The sequence below is a fragment of the Podarcis filfolensis genome (genome assembly GCF_964270895.1).
Source record: "Podarcis filfolensis genome assembly, chromosome: 2".
NCBI lineage: Eukaryota > Metazoa > Chordata > Lepidosauria > Squamata > Lacertidae > Podarcis > Podarcis filfolensis.
Genome location: NC_139605.1, coordinates 103,238,271 through 103,252,938, shown reverse-complemented (window position 1 = coordinate 103,252,938; position 14,668 = coordinate 103,238,271). Strand labels below are relative to the sequence as shown.

At 47.3% G+C, this 14,668-nt stretch overlaps 2 protein-coding genes across 16 annotated transcripts in view; one reads left to right on the top strand and one right to left on the bottom strand.

Moving 5' to 3' along the window:
* The window catches only part of KMT2D (lysine methyltransferase 2D), a 110,027-nt gene extending 101,413 nt beyond the window's left edge, over positions 1-8,614 (top strand). For all 15 annotated transcript variants that reach the window (XM_083598447.1, XM_083598456.1, XM_083598446.1 and 12 more), the window contains 3 exons: positions 587-660; positions 2,805-2,913; positions 5,207-8,614. In XM_083598447.1, the coding sequence (XP_083454573.1) occupies positions 587-660; positions 2,805-2,913; positions 5,207-5,299 (276 nt within the window). In that variant the 3' untranslated portion in view covers positions 5,300-8,614. The remainder of the gene's footprint in view (positions 1-586; positions 661-2,804; positions 2,914-5,206) is intronic.
* Positions 8,615-10,412: 1,798 nt separating this feature from the next.
* On the bottom strand, positions 10,413-14,537 carry ORMDL2 (ORMDL sphingolipid biosynthesis regulator 2). The gene is made up of 4 exons (XM_083599049.1): positions 14,417-14,537; positions 12,532-12,706; positions 11,328-11,479; positions 10,413-11,221 (listed from the first exon to the last, which is right to left on the bottom strand). Exons 2-4 carry the CDS (start codon positions 12,703-12,705, stop codon positions 11,086-11,088), a joined length of 462 nt encoding a protein of 153 aa, XP_083455175.1. The 5' UTR covers position 12,706; positions 14,417-14,537; the 3' UTR covers positions 10,413-11,085.
* Between the last annotated feature and the right edge of the window lie 131 nt (positions 14,538-14,668).

Below are 14,668 nucleotides of genomic sequence, written 5' to 3'. Positions count from 1 at the left end.
TTTCTTATTTCTTAACTTATTTTCTCCCAAAGTATGTATTCTAATACATTCTTTGAGACAACAGTGATGTTGAGGAACTTTGAATACCAGTGGGTAACTGAAGTTCAGACCTTCTTCACCTTAGCCTTGGAGGTGCAGATAGGGCCAGTTCGTATCTGGAATTCGCAGTTATCAAATTCCTCAAGCATCCCTAGTCCCAGCTTACCTTACAGGGTCATTCTGAAAGTGCACAGGACAGAGAAGTTGCTGATTTAGCCTCTTCTTCCATTGGCTTTTGGTTTGTTTGTTTTTTAAGATTTCCACATCACAGTGCTACAGTTAGAGGTGAAACAACACATGGCAAATTTGTCTCTTCGGTGCAACTCTGAAATGTACATAGCCTAGCATGTGACACACACATACACGCTTGACATGCTGAAATACAGAGCACAACAGCAAGCTAAAATAAACCATTAGCTTGTACCTAGCAAGCTAAAACAAGCTAAAACCATTCGCTTGTACCCAGCTGAGAGCAAAGGCATGAAGCACTGGTTTCTGAACACACAATATAATCAATCTCTCTCTCTCCATTTCCCCTCTTGTCCAGAACCGAGGGATCTACATGTTCCGTATCAACAATGAGCACGTCATTGATGCCACACTGACAGGTGGCCCTGCCAGGTGAGTGAAGCTCTGCCATGGCAGTTCATTGCATCCAAAGCTCTTGTTAGTCCATCACAGACTTCGATGTTCAGGGTGGGTTGATTTTTAATTGGCAGTGATTTAAGTCGTACTGCAATTCATAGCGTTTTCTGAATAAACACGCATAGTTATTAGCTGTCGAAGCAAAATACACTCGTTGACAACTAACCAGAGGCTTTTTCCCAAATGGGAAACCTGGGCCCTCCAATTCCCATTGACTTCATCCAGTAGAGGGTGCTGGCAGGTGTGGTTCAGCAACATTTAGAGGGGCCAAATAGTTGCAGACATCAATTGGAGTTTGTTTAAAACAAGATCATTTCAAAGGGAAGGGTGGGCAAAACATTCCAATACTCTACTGGCTGGGGGAAAGGTAGAAGGACAGTTCAATTGTAGCTTCTTTTAGCCTTTCTGTTTTCCCTCCCACCCATTCCCATGAACTTCAGTGGCACAGGATTTACTACACTAGCTCCACTGGAATAGCTCCAGGCACTTTTAACTGGGACAGCTCAGTCGATAAGAGCATGAGACTCTTAACCTCAGGGTTGTGGCAAAAGGATTCCTGCATTACAGGGGGTTGAACTAGATGACCCTTGTGGTCCCTTCTACAATTCTATGAATCTGTGGGATAGCTCCAGGCACAATTTGAGCGGCATTTCAGGAAAACGGAAGGGGTTTATGATCCTGGAGATCTGTAGCCTCCAAAACGCCTCTTTCCCAACTCTGCTGCTCGTGGGACAGTTTTCTGGGGAGGCCTCTGGGGCCAACTTCCTTCTCCATAGCACCCTTTAGTCCCGCAGGGCTGAGCAGAACATTATTCCCTCAGCAGATCTTAAAGAAACAGCGCACCATCAACTTGTTATCACTGAGTTCTCTCAGGACCTGATGATCGATAAGGTAGTTTGGAAGAAAGAAAAGTGTCTTGCCCAAAGCTGAAAAATTGTGGAACTTGGCTAGGGAACATGGGAGACAGCAGGCAGGCTAAGAGGGGATGCAAACCGCCACAGTATAGGAGAGGAGCCTTGAATGATGGTCAGTGGGTTCCGCGGGCAACACTGGCCCCTGTCCCTCTTTCCTTCTCTCCCTCCTCTGATGCCCTCTTGCATCTCTGCCTCCCAAAGGCTTGCACTGCTGTTTGTTGCAGCAGCAGCCCTGGCTACAAGCTCCGCAGGCGAATGGTGCCTCTGGCGCTGGCCAGGGGGTGCTGGTTGCCAGGAACTGAGGCAGCCTCAGAGAGTAAGCAAGCAATCAAGCAGGCATAGGAGACCAGCCCACCAGCCCTTGCTGTTGGGAATGGACAGACAAGTCACTGGTCATTGTTATTATTATTATTATTATTAATTATTATTATTATTATTATTATTATTATTATTATTATTATTATTATTTATGGGTTTCCCAAGCCACTCTGGGCGGCTTCCAACAAAACACTAAAATACAATAACCTATTAAACATTAAAAGCTTCCCTAAACAGAGCTGCCTTCAGATGTCTTCTAAAAGTCTGGTAGTTATTTTTCTCTTTGACATCTGGTGGGAGGGCGTTCCACAGGGCGGGTGCCACTACCGAGAAGGCCCTCTGCCTGGTTCCCTGTAACTTGGCTTGTGGGGCAGTGTAAGGAAGCACCTCTCTTTGGGACGGGGGGCGGGGAAGCAGCTCAGAGACTAGGGGCGGCGGCGGCAGCCACTGACCAGAGGAATCCCTAGGAGAGGAGGCTGAGGGAACACTCCACAAGGGAGGGTGTTTGGAAAAGGGTTAAGAGGCCGCCAGTTCTGCCAGCAGGGCTTAACACAAGGGCTTCTGAGCCCCACAGGGGTGCTGCAGAAAGAATGTAGCTGATCAAGGGAGCCGTGGACTCAAAAAGGTTGAGAACCTCTGCTGTAGGGTATTTTTCAGCCAGGGCTACAGCTTCCCAGCCCTTCTTTCACCTAATGAATACTTAGTTCTGTCGAAGATTAGGAATAGAATTGTGCTGTCGTCGTCCTGGCCGGCTCAGCTCCCCCAAATTCCAGATGAAAAGTTGGGTTCCTAAAGGGCCTAAGCCTGTGGTGATGGCACAGGGTGCTGTGGGGTTAAGGGTCCTGGCGCATGATGCCTATCTCCCCCTCTTCTGCTGCCCCCACTCAGGTACATCAATCACTCCTGCGCACCCAACTGTGTGGCTGAGGTGGTGACTTTTGACAAGGAGGACAAGATCATAATCATTTCGAGTCGCCGGATACCTAAGGGAGAGGAGGTGAGAATTGAATTGTGGTGGGTTGGGGAAAGGGGTGATAGTGGAGCAAGGCCCGGTGTAGGCGAAGAAAATACCTGTGGGGAAACACGATGCTGCGCCCATGCTTTTGTCCTTGGAGCGTTCTTTGAGCCCATTTGCTATTAGATGCTTCTATCATGGGACTTGCCGTGGCGTGCCCACGGATCTCCCAGCCAAGCAGTGACCCAAAAGTGCTTAATGTGCCCTCAGACCAAGCCTTGGAGACCAGGGAAACTTGCCTAAACTCCTTCTGGGTTAATGCATAGAAAGCATTGCCCTTGCAAACTAGCACACCTTACTTAAGCTTGAAAAGAGGGGGCAAGAACCGGCACGCAGTTTGGATGGCCTCTCCTTCAATGCCTGTGTGTGCTGCATGGCCTTCCTTTTACGTTTTACATGCCTGACGCGGGTGGCGCTGTGAGTTAAACCACAGAGCCTAGGACTTGCTGATCAGAAGGTCGGCGGTTCGAATCCCCGCAACGGGGTGAGCTCCCATCGCTCGGTCCCTGCTCCTGCCAACCTAGCAGTTCGAAAGCACGTCAAAGTGTAAGTAGATAAATAGGTACCGCTGCGGCGGGAAGGTAAATTGTGTTTCCATGTGCTGCTCTGGTTCGCCAGAAGTGGCTTGGTCATGCTGGCCACATGACCCGGAAGCTGTACGCTGGCTCCCTTGGCCAGTAAAGCGAGATGAGCGCCACAACCCCAGAGTCGTCCGCGACTGGACCTAATGGTCAGGGGTCCCTTTACCTTTATGTAGCTGTTACATCTCCCTGCCGGGGTGGTCGTGAGACACTGCGCGACAGCAGCAGCAACTAGGCAAGAGCCCGCCAGCTTTTTCCTCTCACAGGCTAAAAGAGTAGTCCGTGGGTCTCACCATAGAAACATATTGTGTAGGCACATCCTTGCATTTTCTAATCTGTGCCAGCATTGGGCTGACTCTGGTTCACTGTCTTCGACAAGTGTGTGCATTGTGAGCTACAAAAGGCCAAATCCTGTTGCTGTAGGCTAGCGAGCCTGCACAAACCTAGGGAAATTAGTGTAGTCCGGTGAATAGTGTGTTAGACTACGAATTCAAGCCTCTATTCAACTTTGGATACTGGCAGATCCTTGCGTTTGTGCTGTATCTGTAATATGAGAATTGTATACCTCGTTCACACAGTGTTTTTTGTGTGGAAGAGTACATCTCCCCAACTGTTCTGGTTGGGTGAAGGGATGCAGAGATATCCTAAAGTGCCCATGGCTGGAAATGTTCCTGTTAGGTTGACAGAAGCAGCCTGAGCAACTGGGTAGGGCAGACCCCCCCCTTGTTCTTTAATGTTGAGCAAGGGATTACATCTCAGTGATAGACCCCATGCTTTGCATAGAGAAGGTTCAATCCCTGGTGTCTCCAGTTATAAAAGCATCACCAGGTGATGGAAAGACAATTTGCTGGAGAGCCATGGCCTGCCAGCCCAGCTTCTTAAGTTACACGTAGGGCTGCCTCTGAAGACCGTTCGGAAGCTTCAGCCGGTGCAGAATTCAGCAGCCACATTGCTCACTGGGACAAGATGGTTTGAGCATATCGCACTGATCCTGGACCGATTACACTGGCTGCCAATTAGCTTCAGCTGATTTTGACCTATAAAGGACAGCAATACCTCAAGGACTGCCTCTTTCCATATAAACCATCCCAGACTCTCTGTTCATCATCTGAGGCCCTTCATTGCCACCTCCATGAGGTCCGGAGAGTGGCAACACGAGAAAGGGCCTTTTCTGTAGTGGCTCCGTTTGTGGAATGCTCTCTCCAGGGAGGTTTGCATGGCGCCTTCATTATATATTTTTAGGTGCCAGGCAAAAACATTCCTCTTCAACCAGACCTTGGGCTGATCAATATCCTAAAACCTTTTAAATGCATGGGGGGTATTGTTTTGTTGTTTTGGCTTAGAACCAGAACTTCTTGTTCTGGTTTATTTATTTATTATCTTGTATTTCATTCCGTGAACCGCCCTGGGATGAAGGGCGGAAAATAAATTTTTTAAATAATAGTAATAAGTTCCACCTTAACTAAGGCATAGAAGTCATATGAAAAGGAAGGAGAGTCCAAACTCCACTTCCTCCCTTTCTTGCTGCCATCTTGATGAGAAGATAAAAACAGTGTAGAGATTTTGTTCAACTCCAGTCACTTGTTGCAAACCATCGCGGGAATGCGCCAAATGGATGGCGGTGACGTATTTTACGTTAAAAGTGCCTCAAGGGTTAATCCTCGGTTCTCTTCCGATGTCCTCCTCTCCCTCAGCTGACCTACGACTACCAGTTTGATTTTGAAGACGATCAGCACAAAATCCCGTGCCATTGCGGAGCCTGGAACTGCAGGAAATGGATGAACTAAACCCCAAGGAGGCTCTTCGGACAAAGCAAAGGGGGAGACCCCGACTGCTCGGCACAAGAGGCTCTGCACAGAGAGGAGGTGCTGCTGCTGTACCAGCTCTCCCAAACCTCCTTCGGCGCAGGGAAATCACCCGGGGGGGGGGGGCAAAACGAGGCATGTTTGGAAGCCACCAACATGCTGGTGGGGCAGCTGGGGCCCAAGGCAAGAGAGGGGTGATGTCAGCATATCTGCCACTGCTTGCCAGTCTTGGCTATGGTATTATCATCAAGCTGGCTGCTTTCGGCTGTCAAGGCTCAGCGGCCTCCTCTTCCAGACAAGGCGACCTGCTTCTCCCCAGCAGAAAGGAGCAGCCAACTAAGCAGCCCCATCTGGGGCGGGGAACTGACAAACTGGCAACTCAGGGTTTTCTTTTAGTTTTACTTTTGCTTTTTAAAAAAAATAAAAATAAATTCTTCCGAGGCCGAAATGGGGAGCGCCCTTCCGCCCCCCGTGCACCTGTAAATAACGGGCTTCAGAAATACTATACTGGGAGGAGACTGGGGCATTCTTTCTAGCAGAGCTGGGGGAAAGCAGGGCTGCAGCATGGCAATTGGATCCCCGGGGAAGAATTTGTAATTCCCTCCCCCCACCCCCTTGTGTGTGTGTGTGTGTGTTTCTTTAAGGAATTTTTGTGTGCGAGAGAGATTTCTTCTTTTTTTAAAAGTCTACTATCTATTGCTTGCTAATCTACCAAGGTAAACAAGAGGCTTCAAAGAGACTCATTAGCTTGACAATCCACCTTCCAGAGCCCACTGCCCCCGCCCCCCAGCTCTGGATTTTGTATACATTTAGATGTCGGATTTGAAAGGGGGAGGGGAGAGAGAGTGTGTGTAAATAACGTGCTTTTTTTTTTTTTTTTTGGAGAGAGAAAAAAGTACTTTTTTCCCAGCGGAAAGCAGGTGTCGGCTTGCAGAAGCTGGAAACAGGCCCTTCCTCTGCCCCACCCTGGCCATCCTCTGTGCGCGAGGAGCATTCGCACTTGAACCTACCTCATTTGAAGTGTTAGACTTTGCTATTTTCTGTTTTCTAATGTGAGCCCCTCGCTGTGCCACCCTTCTGCTTTTTGAGCCCTCTTCCCTAAGTACGGAGAGCCACAGCTCCCCTGGCAGACATGGGAATGCATTTCCAGGAGGAGGTGGGAAACTTTTTTATTATCTGGGGTCGTTCCTCTTTTCCCCCCACCCAAAAAACCCACAAACCAAAAACCGTACCCAGTCGCCTGACACCCTTCCGGACTGAATTGCTGAACCGAGCGCTGTCTGCTTTCCTCCCCCCAGCAACCAAGAAGGGGGCAGGGGACTCCACAAGGCTTGAATGTGCCAACGTGATGGAGAACGCAAGATCTCCTGGCCCAGTGATGCCAATCTCAGCACATCTCTCCTGTAGAGCCCAACCCATTTTGCCGACGAGGGAAGGGGGGGGGGAGAGTGCTTGACGAGAGAGCCGATGGCTAAGGGGGCCCAGCTGTGATATTTGGGGTTGGGGGAAGAGTTGGCCAAACCTGTTGCCCTAGACACCCCCAGTTCCCACTAGTTTCCCATGATCAACTTGCTGCTCTGAAGACTCTCTTATGTTTGTGTGTGTGTGCTTGTGTGCGTGAGAGAGAGCGAGAGAGATGTTGGCACATTGCAGAGTTTGGGATTATTTATCTATTTATATATATTGTGTATATATTTGAACTAGCATGGGGAGGAATGCTCTGGCTGCCGGGTTTTCCTCGACTGCCGGGTGGGTTTTCACAGGCCACCCCATTTCCCCTCCACTGGGCAGGAAGGAACTAGAGGGGAGAACGTGTTTATGGACAAAACGTAGGGTGGGAAGGGGAACATGTAAAGAGCCCGTTTTTTATGCTTTCTCTATGTGTATATAGATGACTATTTTTCCTTTTCCTTTTTAAAGAAGAAATGAATTTATAACCAGTATCTTGAGAGCCATCTGCCTAGCGCCATCTTCCCCCCTCCCCCCCCCAGCGTAGGGAGATTCTGTATTAATAGAAGGCAAAATGTGGGCATTATACAGGGGAGACACACACACACACACACACACACACAAAACCCGGGGGAAAAGAGAAACCCACACACAGGGTCTCCCTGCTGTTGAAATGACTTTGCAAGACAGCTGTACCCTTGAACCTAAGTTGGTATTGTGGGGAGGGGGTGAGAGTTGCAGGGTCTTTACTGATAAGGCTCTCTCGACTTAACTTTGTACAGTTGAGGCCTTTTAACGCACAATTGCACCATTTCCCCTCTCCCCACCCCCAAACAAACACTATAACACACCTCTCTTTCTCCAAATGCCTGTAAGAGTGGCATTGAGTGATTAACCAAGGCCACATCTCATATTCTCTCGCCTGATCCAGCAGACAAGGCAGAGGGAGAACGTGGCAATAAGACTTAACTTTCATAGCGGGGGCAAGGTGGGGCACGTAAAATCAGGGTTTGTGTGTAAGAATGTCTTTTTTTGAACTTGTTGGCAAGGTGAGAACCATGTTCTTGAGTGAAAAAGCTGCTTCTGCTAACCGTTCAAAGCTATGACGGTTTAAAACAGTGGGGGCCTGGGGTAGGGAAATTTCAAATATTAAAAGTAGTAATTAAAATTGTATATAAGATGGCATTTGTGTAGAGAAGGGGGGGGGGAGTTTTTATCAGTAACAAAACCACTGGACATTGTTTGAAAATAAAGGTTTGAGTTAAAGCCAGTATGCATTTTTTTTGTCTCTTCGGATTTGTTTTGTGTGTCATTTCCATTAATTTGGAAGGCTGTAAAGATGTAAAAAAAAATAAATTTTAAAAATTGCTACAAAGGTTTAAAAGCTTGAGAGAGATTTTAAAAAAATGATAAAGTGACTGAATATAATAGATTGTCAAGATTTTTTTGGATGACGGTTAAGAGTTTAAGATAACCCTGTAGATTTTAGCTGATGAAGAAAGACTATACAGTTTTTAATTTTTATATAAACTATAACCCGGTCTTGAAGCTAAAACTTTTTTAAAGTTCTCTGCCTGTATAATCGCATTTGACGCCTTGTCCCATACTTCTGTTTACAGTTGCACATATTATATATATTAAGTTTTAACCCTTTTATGAACCCAAAATAATCACTTTTTTAAAAAATAAAGTGTGGACTTTGTGAGGAATTATATTTTGTGTTTTGGGGTTTCATTACTTTGTGTGCGTGATTTCTGTGTAGCAAAGTTGTCCGTGATGAGAACAAAGGGTTGAAAACAAAACATAAATAGTCCTTTAAAAAAATAAATAAAAGCAAACACGAAAACACCCTTGTACGTGGCATGTTTTCTACCAGGTGGTAGCTTTGAAATGTTTCTAATTTACCTTCAAAGTTGCGAAAGAACTGGCTCCCACTTTTGCTTCTCTCTAAGGTTTTTTAAAGGAAGAAATAAAACCCTAAAATGCATTTAAAGTAATTGGGTCTTGGTTTAAATTTGACTGTGCTTGTATGTGATGGAGTGACAGTCTCATGTCAGTCAGTTGTCAGGATGTACCAAGTCCACATTCTCAGTAGATGGGTAAGAGATCTCGGTGAGTCCAACCATAAGAGTCCTCCTACACACGTGATATCTAAGCTTTGCAGCTTCTGTGTGTACCTGTGTCCCCTCTCCCCATGCTTTTCTGTTCTGCCATTAATCTTGTGACCACAGGTGTGGCTCAGGGTATTTTGGGGAGTGGGAACCATCTTAAAAGCAAGTTTTGTTAATGCGTTATTGATATTGCCTATCCTCCAAAATCCTGCCTATGTTTGACCTCCTGAAACTAAAACCATTATCTGGGCCGCTGGCTGTAGGATATATGGAAACATGTAAACCTTTGGGGTTACTCAAAACTAAACTAGGGCTCATTTGACTATGAGGAAGGTGTGTGTGTGTATAAAGAATTAGCATTGCTGCAACTATATGGTGTGCATACTCCAGCTGCAGCCTTCTGGGTAGCAGAAAATAGGCAGCTTGGTGCAGTTTCACCAGCCACACAATACTCCCCATTCTTCACAAGAAAAATCTAGCAAGGCAGAGCCATTAATGCAATGATTTTGTCGTCACTTGGAAGGAAATCTATAGTCCACCCCGGGGGTTAGCAACCTTTTGCAGCCATGGGCCGGTCCACCGTCCCTCAGACCATGTGGTGGGCCAGACTATATTTGGGGGGGGAGGGGGGGAATGAACGAATTCCTATGCCCCACAAATAACCCAGAGATGCATTTTAAATAAAAGGGCACATTCTACTCATGTAAAAACACGCCGATTCCCGGACCATCCATGGGCTGGATTGAGAAGGCGATTGGGCCGCATCTGGCCCCCGGGCCTTAGGTTGCCTATCCCTGGTCCATCCCAATACAGTGGTACCTCGGGTTAAGCACATAATTCGTTCCGGAGGTCCGCTCTTAACCTGAAACAGTTATTAACCTGAAGCACCACTTTAGCTAATGGGGCCTCCTGCTGCTGCCGCGCCGCCGGAGCACGATTTCTGTTCTCATCCTGAGGTAAAATTCTTAACCCGAGGTACTATTTCTGGGTTAGCGGAGTCTGTAACCTGAAGCTTATGTAACCTGAAGCGTATGTAACCCGAGGTACCGCTGTACTAGCATCTGTCCACTGCTGGGGGAAGAATGTTTTTAGAAATTAAATGCAAGTTGTTAACAGGCCCCCTTTTCAGATGTTAACATTCACTACCATGTACCGTGTACATCAAGTTGTCTTGGTTGGGTTCAACCCCTTGTTGAATGCAACAATACTGTGCCAGCGACTCAACAGCTCCCTGAGTGGGGGGGGGGGCAGTCATAAAAGGAAAATTTGGCAAGGCTAAAAGACAGGCTTTCTGTATTTGAAATCCACATTGCCTGGATTGTTGCCTATCTGGACCACCCTCGTTTGAGAACGGGTAGCTTTTAACTTGGATCTGTGGTTCTGATCAACCACAGTATTTTTGCGTTCAAACAGAAAGGTCGGTCTCCCCCAGCCCTGGAGGCACGCTGGGAAAACAGATGGCACTGGAGGCCTGCACTGTGCTATGCAGGCATCCAGCCTCTCCGATAAGAGATTAGGTGGACAGAAGCAGAATGGAACATTGACAAAAGCTGTATTTTTAATTGACTGCTGCACCACTAGCACGGTCTTGCATTTCTCCTTTATAACCAGAAGGATTAGAAACCGCTTTTGAAAACAGAAGCCAGGTTATGTGGTGGACTCAAGGATTAGCACTTGAGTGGTAATGAACCAAAAAAAGGGAACCATGGAGCAGAATCATGAACTACAGTCATCGCAGCATGACAGTTCACTTCTTTCATAAGAGTTCCCAGGCCCTCCCGCCCTGAAAACAACAACCCCATAAACACTTTGGTGTGACAGAATTCTATAAAAACAGAAAAGGTTTACACAGAACAGCTGTATCTCCCAGAAGCTCATCTCAGGCACCCATTACAAACAGCTCAAGTAGAAGTCTTGCAGGGGACGTCCTGGAGATTTCATGCCCTCCTAAGGATTCAGTCTTTTCCACCAGAAGAGGTGCCGGTCTAATTGTAGACTAGCCGCATGGAGAATGGGTTCTATCCCGTAGCAAGAAGCAAAACTCAATACTGCTTAGCTCTGTGGACAGCTGACGCTCTCCCTGGTAGCCCACCCCACAAGTTAATGCGTGGTTCTCTAGAGCTTCAGATGATGTGACTGCAGCATTGCCATCAGGATTTTGCAGTTAAGAGCTGTTTCTTTTGGGAAGAGTCAATATTCCGACTGCTTTCAGTACTTGTTGATACCAAAGATGCGCACGCCATGGAACAGGGGTAGTTTGGGCAAGAGGACGCTCAGCAAGGAGCTAGTGTTGATTATGAAGTGCACAGGGTCATATTTGGTATAAAAGCTGGTCAAGATGTAGCTAAAGGGAAATAAACATGCTGTTTTTAGCTGCATGAAAAGAGTTAAAGCTTTGCTGCTTAAGTAAAAGACAAAGCAGTGCAAACGAAGCCATTCCTGGTACTTACAGGACAATTGGTGAGATGCTTAGGAATTTGCGAGAGGATGTCCACTGTGTGCCATAGTCAATCTGCTCCCAGTGTGTGAGGAGGCGATCCTTGCCCTGGTCTGGTGTTTCAAAGGGGGTTCCTTTCACTGTGTGTAGGAGCCAATACATTGCCTGGTGGGGAGCGGGGTGGAAAATATGTGAATTAAGATTGTGGCCTTTCTTCTCTCTCCCTAGGACAGCAGGAAAGAGGACATCAGCTCAGATTCTTGTGCAGCTCAGATTAAAAGGAATAGTCGAGGAATTTCCATACAGTGGTACCTTGGTTTAAGAACAGCTTAGTTTATGAACAACTCGGATTAAGAATGCTGCAAACCCAGAAGTAGGTGTTTTGGTTTGTCAACTTTGCCTTGGAAGCAGAACATGTTTTGCTTCCTGTTGAGTGTGTTCCATTTGTAAATTGAGTCCCCCGCTGCTATGGGAAAGCACGCCTTGGTTTAAGAATGCTTTGGTTTAAGAACAGACTTCTGGAACGGATTAAGTTCGTAAACCAAAGTACCACTGTATTGGTATTGGTCCAAGCATAAGCCGCATCCTTAAAATGAGATCACTTCAATGATGCAACAGCACAATAACAGGTCACACTCTGAGTTTTATACAAGCCAGCTTTGGAGGGTGAAAGCGAGGCCTATATTCAGGCCTATATGGAAGACGTTTTGACGTACAATGACGACAAGTTTTACTGCATAGATATCCCATGATCTGTGATAACAATCAAGACTTGTGGAAAAGAGAAATGGCGCATACAATCCTTAGGATGTGTAGCAGGGATAGGGAATATCTTTTCAGCCTGAAGGCTGTCAGGGACTGCGTTGCAGGGGTGTGGAGACGACAACACGCAAAATGGGCAGGGAAGCCTTGGTTGTAATTCTTACCTTTGTACAACAAGCTAGTTTCTACACACACACATTCATTTCTTACCCCGATCCAAACAAGCAAGGATCCCTATCAGAATGCAAACACACATTCCACCCAGGCAATAGCAGTCAAGAAGGGCGTGAAGCAGAGTCACTGAAGGGTGTGTCTGGGAAGGTGTTATAACACAGAGAGTCCCCAGAGTTTGAGGTCCACCACCACCAACCCAGAGAATGCATTAAAGGCTCAGGTGCAAAAAAAATAGCCTTAAAGAACTTAAGTTCACAAGTTGATAAAAAGTTATAACCTACCAAGTTATGGATGACATTGGTCAGGGTCCAAACCACAGGAACGCTAAAGAAGGGGATGCTGAGAAGAATGATGTGGAGGAGAACCACCGAGATGCTATAAGCCAGCCAAATGCCTTTGCTGTTCATCACTCGGGTGTTGGGGTTCACCTCACTGTGGGCCACGCCAACATTCATGCTGAAGAGGAAAAACAATATGCTGGATGCAGAGATACTGTACAGTGGTACCGCTGGTTACATACACTTCAGGTTACATACGCTTCAGGTTACAGACTCCGCTAACCCAGAAATAGTACCTCGGGTTAAGAACTTTGCTTCAGGATGAGAACAGAAATTGTGCTCCGGCAGCGTGGCGGCAGCAGGAGGCCCCATTAGCTAAAGTGCTGCTTCAGGTTAAGAACAGTTTCAGGTTAAGAACGGACCTCCGGAACGAATTAAGTATGTAACCAGAGGTACCACTGTACATTATATATTATTTCATTTGAATCTGTAAAATAGAAAATGCAGAAATACACACACAGAGAGTTGTTTCACGTACCACATTGCCATCAACTACAAAAAAGTGTTTCTTTCAAGCCTAATTTTGGGGAGCCGGAGAGAAAAGAAGCTAAGGAAAGCCTCTTTGGGCGCTTGCTAGCCCACAGGTGCCACACTGGCAGCCATGGCGTAAAACAGTAGGGCATTTTATGCTTATTCCTATTTCCTGCTTCTTCCGTTTTTTAGCAGCCGAGGAAACTGCCTCATTAGTCCTGTGGCTTGCTGGGCAAGGCAAGAAGGTCCCTGGTCCTGCCCCAGACACCTCCAAGAAGGGCCCCACCCCTGTCTGGATCCTTGACTACCATAGCCTCGGCCCTGTATACCTGAAGGAGCATCTTCACACACATCCATCATTCAGCCCAGACAAGGAGGTCCACCTCTGAGGAGCTCCTGGCAGTTCCCTCACTGCGAGAAGCAAGGTTACAGGGAACCAACAAGAGAGCCTTCTAGGGAGTGGCACCCCAGCTCCTGCCAACCTAGCAGTTCAAAAACATGCCAGTGCAAGTAAATAAATAGATTCCACTGCAGTGGGAAGATAAACGGCATTTTTGTGCGCTCTGGCTTTTGTGACGGTGTTCCGTTGCATCAGAAGTGGTTTAGTCATGCTGGCCACATGACCTGGAAAGCTGTGTGCCGGCTCCCTGGGCCTGAAAAGCGAGATGAGCGGCACAACCCCATAGTCACCTTTCACTGGACTTAACCTTCCAGGGGTCCTTTACTTTTTTACCTTCCTACGGAAGGCCCTATAAATCACTATACAGTGGTACCTCCGGTTAAGTACTTAATTCATTCCGGAGGTTTGTTCTTAACCTGAAACTGTTCTTCACCTGAAGCACCACTTTAGCTAGGGGCCTCCCGCTGCCGCTACACGATTTCTGTTCTCATCCTGAAGCAAAGTTCTTAACCCGAGGTACTATTTCTGGGTTAGCGGAGTCTGTAACCTGAAGCGTATGTAACCCGAGGTACCACTGTACAACCTTTAGAAGACATCTGTATGAGGAAGTTCTTAATGTTTGATGTTTTATTATGTTTCTGTATATGCTGGACCAGAGTGGCTGGGGCGACTCAGTCAGATGGGCTGGGTACAAATAAATAAAATAAAATAATAATAATTTATTTATACCCCGCCCATCTGGCTTGGTCCCCCCAGCCACTCTGGGCGGCTTCCAACAAAACACTAAAATACAATAATAATTAGTGCAGGGCCGACATCAAGCTCACGTGGGCCGGTGCTCCGACTCAGGACAAGGTGGTTCAATGCGAAGCCCTCGTTTATCACCAGGAAGGACACCCAGGAATTAGAGAAACCGCCTGCCCCACGACCCACAACGGAGACCTATAGGAGACCTACGCGGCTGGTTCCGCGGCGGCGTCTCTTCTTAGCGCGCGAGGGACAAGGCGAGGCACCCGAAAGCGGCGCTTCTTCCGGCTTCTGCTTCCGCAGGCAGGCGGTCTCTAGGAAACGATTCCTCGTCCCCGCCCCCCACGGCTAATCAGCCAATAGGGCAGGCGCTCCGGCCCCTCCCCATTGGCTATTCCCTGCCGCCGCTCTTCGCCTCTCTCCCCGTTTCCCGGTTTAAAAAAAAACCACACACGAGCCAAT

Excerpts from the sequence above, each read along its gene's own strand:
- ORMDL2 (XM_083599049.1), bottom strand. The coding sequence starts at position 12,705 with ATGAATGTTGGCGTGGCCCACAGTGAGGTGAACCCCAACACCCGAGTG. Across the intron at positions 11,480-12,531 it reads CCAATGTCATCCATAACTTG|GCAATGTATTGGCTCCTACA; the intron begins GTAGGTTATAAC and ends GCTCCCCACCAG. Across the intron at positions 11,222-11,327 it reads AGCATCTCACCAATTGTCCT|CTACATCTTGACCAGCTTTT; the intron begins GTAAGTACCAGG and ends ATTTCCCTTTAG.